This window comes from Triticum aestivum, chromosome 7B, assembly GCF_018294505.1.
Source record: "Triticum aestivum cultivar Chinese Spring chromosome 7B, IWGSC CS RefSeq v2.1, whole genome shotgun sequence".
Taxonomy (NCBI): domain Eukaryota; kingdom Viridiplantae; phylum Streptophyta; class Magnoliopsida; order Poales; family Poaceae; genus Triticum; species Triticum aestivum.
Window position 1 is genome coordinate 19,342,886 of NC_057813.1, and position 6,508 is coordinate 19,349,393.

The following is a 6,508-nucleotide window of genomic DNA, read 5'->3' on the forward strand; positions in this document are numbered from 1 at the left end:
CGCCACCAGGGTGGATAAGGCCTGGTGGCCCAACGCCTTGCGCCGTCGTGCCCGTCCGCCAGCTCCCAAATCCAGCCGCTCGCCGACTAATTCAGACGAGCCTCGAAACTCCCCTACTGTTACCCAGTTGCAGGAATGACTGTCTTGAAATAACAGGTGAGTTGCAGGAAAACAGATGCGGCTTCCAGACGAGCCCCGGAACCCCCCTATTGTTACCCAGTTGCATGAATGACAGACTTGAAACAACAGATGAGTTGCAGGAAAACAGACGTGGCTTCGGCGGACGCGGGGAAGCTCTTGACCGTTTGATCAACACACGATCAAACGGCTATGGAGCCGGCGGACGGGCGCGTGCGATCGGCCGGTAGAAGGTAAGCTTTTTCCGAAGAGAAATCACAATTTATCATCTTTCTCACCCGTCAAACTAATTTTTATTTTTAAAAATTCTAATAACACAAATTATGCAGCAAAACGTGCCCGACGCTCCTTCTAGTCTAGTATCAACATGAATCGCAAACATTTTGAACGGGTCAAGGAATCTGTCTTGGATCGGCAGGAGCCGTACGTATCTCTCCTGCCAAACTGATAGTTCGTCACACCCAAAGCACATATAGCAACGAGTGTGTTGCGTCCTGGGCTGGAGCTACTTGCCGATGTTCTGGTACGTGTACAGCTTGGCGCACGTAAGGAAGTATCCGAAGTTGACGGCGACGAGCACGGCGAGCAGCCAGTAGAGGTTCTCCAGCTTGGAGGCGTTCATGTTGTCCGGCAGCCACGTGGTGGCGCGCTGGACGATGTTGATGAGGGCCGTGCTCAGGTAGAACCCGAGCGCCACGATCATCGCCATCATGCCCGTGGCCGTGTTCTTGAGCGACGGCGGGAACTCCTGGTAGTACAGCGTCACCTGCGCCGGGAAATACAGCGCCTCGCCGGCCCCGGCCACGGCGAACGGCAGGAGCAGCCACATCGCCGACAGCGGCGACACCCACGCCGGGTTGCCCTCCTCCCCGTGCGCGCGCACCGTGGCGGTGCGGTGGTGTTCGATGATGGCGGACGCGGCCATGCTCAGCACGGTGAGCGCGTGGCCCACGCCCACGCACTGCAGCGGCGTCGGCGTGTGGCCGATGAGCCGCCTCCAGAGCGGGAGCAGGACCCGGTCGAGGAGCCCGAGGAATATGACCACGGCTACGAGGCTGGCGACGAACATGGAGCCCGCCGGCACGGTGAAGCGGCCGACGGCGCGGTCCATGGCGAGCGCCTGCAGGATGGTGAAGTTGATCTGCACGCCGATGGCGACGCTCAGCACGATGGCCGCGCTCCAGAGCGGCATGATGCGCAGCACCGTCTTGAAGTCCTCCACCTGCTGCACCGTGCAGACGCGCCACGGACGGAGCACCGAGCCGCTCGCGCCGTCCACGTCGCCGTCCGTGATCACCGCGGCACGGTTCAGGAAGCTGCACGCGATCGAGCAAACGTGGAAATAAGTGCATGTCATTGTCGTCGATCACTTCTCATATATATCAGGCAGTAGTGATGTTTACAGGAGTGCCATTTGTGTTCGTTACAATTTGTCGTTCCACCCATCTTAATATGATTCTCTCTTGTGTTTTGCACAAATTAATCGCTACCATAGTACCATTTGTCGTTAGCCATGTCGAGACTAATTTGCTCAGCCAACTAAACAATATATTTTGCGTCATACTTAACTTTATGGATGAGACTAATTTTCCCAGCTAAAATTTCAAGACACTAACATATTGCTTGTATAAAATTATGGATTAAAAAAAGTTTGCTACGCTGAGGCGGAGGACCAGATGTGACATAGAGCTATGTTCATGACACTCCGTCTATGGATGTAGGAGGAACAAGTCTTCGACACCCCACAGACTTGAATGTAATTTTATTTTTCTGTATATGTGTGTTTGTAAGGACATGCGGAACTTAATATGTGACCTCAGGCCTTTCCTCCCCCAAAAAAAACATGTGTTAATATGTCCTTAACTATATACCTATATATTATGTCGCAAAATACAAACACCTACATAGTAGCTAGTAATAGTTTTTTCCAACATGCAAACTAGTCTAATATACTTGAATAGTTGACCCTTACTACTCTCTCCGTTGGGGCGGAGGGAGTATATGTTAATTTTACCAAAAAGTTGGATAATCAAAGCTGGTAGGTGGCATTGCCACCGGTGGTTTAAATACTGAAAAAGAAGTAGAATAAATATCCAAAAAGGAGTTTTTTTTTGCGGAAAAAAAGGAGTCGTTTTGGACATGGACGTATTCGAAACTCAACTCAACCATTGATGTACACTGTTATAAACCGACAAAATCTAGTAAAATTATAATGTTAATATGGGGACAAATTTATACTTACCATTTCAATGTGTTCACCAATTTCGATATCCATGATAAGCATGCTAAAAGTTTATCTAATTGTAAAGCCAATATTTTCCTTCAGTCTCCACACACACACACACACACACACACACACAAAACAAACTAGGAAAGCACTATATTTTGTGTAGCACAACCGTGAGGTAATATGTCCATGTCATTGCTTTAATAATCACCGATAATACTGATTATAGTGTGGAGGTGGGAGTTAAGTTGCCATGGACAGGAAAACAACCCTTGCCACATACTCCTGCATACCCAACAGTGACCAAGTACTATCTTTATTAACTATGGAACGAAATTTAATTATGCTCAAAACACAAAATGTATATACTTAATGCATGTGCAATTCAAACTAGAATATCATATAGATTGTAATGTCTCGTTTTCAAAAGCCCTAAGGTGAGTGGGTACAAATGGAAATAAACTACAAACATGCAAATTGCAGCGAAAGAATATCTCCATTCTCAATGAGCACAAAAGAAAGGAAGAGAAGCTAATAGTCTAATATAAAAAGTGAATAATAGTGCTCACCGCTTTGCACAATTACCTGTTTGTTGTCGCAGATCTACTGAGTATTTTGCCTGGGTGAGACCAAAGGAAGAGCATGGATTTTCTATCCATATGATCCAGCTTTAGCATAAAGCCCAATGGTTTGGTACAAAGTTGGGCGCGCACACACACAAGTATGTTGCGATGGAAAAACGAAAATGAAAACATGTCAAGATCAGTATGGTCCTGTGCTAAAAGCACTTTTTTGCGTTGCCCTGTATACTTCCGTATGTTGTTTTCTTGTAGTACAAGGGTATTTATACCAAGGAACCTAATTGATTTTTAGCACAATGTTATATGACCAGACAGAAAGGAACCTAACTATTTCAACAAACATTAATTGATATGTGTCGACGTGGTAGCTACCTAGTTCACGTAGTACTACAAACCAAAGCGTTTTGGAGTGAAGATAATTCGGTGTTCTGTAGTACGCGGTTTCTGTGATAATTGTGTTTCAATCAAAATATTTTAGCCATTATGGTTGTACTACACATAAATAAATGGATTTGCTGATTCTCAACTAGATGAGAATTAATAAAGTCTCATCTAACTCCTACAATACTCGATTAACCAAACAAAAAACAAAAGAAAAAATCCCAACGAATCTCGCGTAAAATCGAATGGTGAAGAAGTTAGATGAGACATAGTTATTTCTCATCTACATGTGACCTAGACACACCCATAAATAAATTATTATGATTTTTTAAGACTCAGAATAATTGGTTGGAGTCAATTAAATTTATGTGAATATTTTGGACTTTGATCTAGAAATAACTGAAAGTTAAATGATTTTGTTGTTGCTGAAATATTAGTGAAACCAAAATTCAAAACCATGGGTATACTACAAAAGCACTTCCTAACAAAAGAAAATCAACTTAAAATAAATAAATCATTATTTACTTCCACATTCCCTGCCATTTTAAAGGGTTTAAGCTTAAGCATTTATAAAGTTCGTTTATGCATGTGGAACCAAACTAGCACTCCCCCGTTTCGGAATAATTAAAGTTTTAAGATTTTTCTAAGCGAAACCTTTGTAAATTTGAATAAGACCGTAAAAAAAATCCGCAAGGACCTACAATGTCAAATATATATAATACAAAAATATATTTCATAATGAATCTATTGAAGTAAATTTTATTTTATAGATTTCTACTCTTATAAAAGATTCAGTTGGTGATGATGGTGTGTCTGCCGTCCGTTATTTCTGACCATCAGATCTACATCTAACGACTATGAGGCAAGTCATGGCATTTTTGCAACAATATCCCACTTCTTTGCCCCAATTTAAAGGAAACCCCTTAATATCTTAAAACTAACCATATTCCTCATCAAAACCAACCATATACCTCATCAAAATAACCCAAGGAATATATTTTGAGTGAAATATGATATATTTTTAATGGTATATGTATACTAAAAATAGATTGTTTCTTTCAAATTTGTGAATATATATTATTCTATTTTGGATCCGTTGAAACGCACGTGCACATTGCTAGTATTGATATATTTTTATATAGACTTGGTCAAACATAATGAAGTTTGACCTAGAACAAGTCTAGAACTTCAACTATTTTGGAAACGGAGGTGATATAAACAAAGAGTCTTGCTAAGTCCCAGTCGACTCAAACTTCATTAAATCTCAGTCGATACTATAACGGTGAGATCTTATACCGAGATCCGTGCAAAAAAAAAATCAGTTTTTTTTCCTCTATTGCATGTTACGTCTCTTGACCAAGACTTGATTAAATCCTAAAACGAAGACTTGATTAAATCTCAGTGGATTGAGACCTAACCACACCCATAAACAAATGCATACGAAATCTTTTCTTACCTAAAGCTGTCGCTCGGGGTAACGACACCGTCGCCGCCAGTCTTGACGTCTTCGTCGCCCCTACATAGCCCGTAGTAAAACTTCAACTCCTCCGACGCCACGACACTGACCTTCCTCTTCCTCGCCGCGGCGACGACCACCCTGGCGAGCCCCGTGAACGGGCTGCCCTGAGCGGGGGGCTGCCGGTAGTACCGCGCGCCGAGGAGCAGCGCCGTGAGGCCGACGACGCTGGCGGCGCACGAGACGCCGAAGCCGAGCGTCCACGACACCGTGTCCTGGAGGTAGACGATGACCGTAGCGCCGAGCACGGTGGACGCGTAGAAGAAGATGAAGTACCAGTTGAAGAAGACGTCGCGGTCGGCGGCGGCCTCGAACTGGTTGGCGCCCATGGTCGCCTGGTTGAACCGCGCCCCCGCCGCGCTCAGGCAGAGCAGGAACACGGCCGCGTACAGGGCCGCCATCTGCCCCGTCGACGCCTGCTCGCACGGGCCGGCGCCGAGCTGGCATGCCGCCGGCCGGAGTCCGGGAAGACTCGCCGTCAGCGTGAACATGACCAAGGACTGCACGCGCGACATGGAGTGGTCAGTGGAGCAGAAGCTTTGGTAATGAACATACATGTGCACGCGCGCGCAGATCATAAACTTACGAGGACGGCCATGACCATGGCGACCGCGACGATGGGGAAGCAGCCGAAGAAGGCGTCGGCGACAATGGCGCCGGCCACGGGGGCGACGCTGATGGATCCGGAGATGATGTTGGAGATCTGCGCCGCGTCGACGCTCGCCACGTTGTACTCCTTTATCAGGTAGACCACCAGGTTGGACGTGGCGCCGCCGGTCGCCAGCCCGAGGCCTAGTATGGCCACTGCAAACATCGATTGATCACACGGCCAGACACAGACTTAATTGTGATCATGCTCCACAGACTAGAGCACACACGAGTAGGATGCACGAACCTGCGAGGAAAGGGAAGGTGATCCATCCCCCCTTCTTGTTCCTGGGTTCCTTGAGGGGCTCGTGATCAACGCTGAGGTGCCCAGCCTCCTCCTGCTGCGACCCGTTGGCCTCCATGGGTATGGTCTCTCTTGCTGCAATGATTGAGCTACGAGCGCAGGCGTAAGTCATGAGTATGTGCAGCGTAAAACTAGGTGGCATGGCATATGTGCAGCGTAAAACTAGGTGGCATGGCTATTATATCATACAGTATATATTGTCGCACTATCTCTAGCAAAGACCGGTAGACGGTGGAGTTGGCCAGCTATCTCTTTTGATACGAGGGGAAAAAAAGAGGCACGAGAGCACGCTAAAGCTCCATGTCTGACTTGTCTACGTACAGTCCGTCAGTGACTCAGTGTCAAGTGAGCCCGCTTTTCAAATAGATTAACAATTGGATGGTGGTATATAATCTGATGAGCTTTAGATTCATTCATGTGCTTTTCGCAAAAAAAAAGAGCAATTCGAAAATACAGACTTTCAATATATACACCGTTTTGCTAAAGCACATTTAGCTGTGCCATAAGTATTGCACATGTAAGTCTTAAGTCATTGATCTTACGCGGAGGTTCGTGTGGATATTTTCCTTTTTGCTTTACCTTCTTATGCTTGATTGAGTGACTTAGATGTACAATAACTACTAGGGCATATCTAGATATGTCCTAGACAAACTCTTTTCTTTTTTTATAATCGGTGTTTCGATGGGCTTTGTTGGGATGTGATTCTGTGTTAT

At 45.7% G+C, this 6,508-nt stretch overlaps 1 protein-coding gene across 2 annotated transcripts; it reads right to left on the reverse strand.

The window, feature by feature from the left end:
* Positions 1 to 406: 406 nt before the first annotated feature.
* LOC123162100 (protein NRT1/ PTR FAMILY 2.3) lies at positions 407 to 6,016 on the reverse strand. 2 transcript variants are annotated; one of them, XM_044579902.1, is made up of 4 exons: positions 5,739 to 6,016; positions 5,430 to 5,635; positions 4,784 to 5,343; positions 407 to 1,454 (listed from the first exon to the last, which is right to left on the reverse strand). In XM_044579902.1, the coding sequence occupies exons 1-4, from the start codon at positions 5,935 to 5,937 to the stop codon at positions 644 to 646; spliced, it is 1,776 nt and encodes a 591-aa protein (XP_044435837.1). In that variant the 5' UTR covers positions 5,938 to 6,016; the 3' UTR covers positions 407 to 643. The 2 variants fall into 2 exon arrangements, with proteins under 2 accessions (XP_044435837.1, XP_044435836.1); XM_044579901.1 differs by having other exon boundaries at positions 5,430 to 5,647; positions 5,739 to 6,013.
* Positions 6,017 to 6,508: the final 492 nt, after the last annotated feature.

Bases quoted from the DNA above. Each gene is read 5' to 3' on its own strand.
- LOC123162100 (XM_044579901.1), bottom strand. From the start codon at position 5,937: ATGCCACCTAGTTTTACGCTGCACATACTCATGACTTACGCCTGCGCT. The intron at 5,648-5,738 runs GTTCGTGCATCC...CGATGTTTGCAG, and splicing joins CACCTTCCCTTTCCTCGCAG to TGGCCATACTAGGCCTCGGG. The intron at 5,344-5,429 runs GTAAGTTTATGA...TCGCGCGTGCAG, and splicing joins CCATGGTCATGGCCGTCCTC to TCCTTGGTCATGTTCACGCT.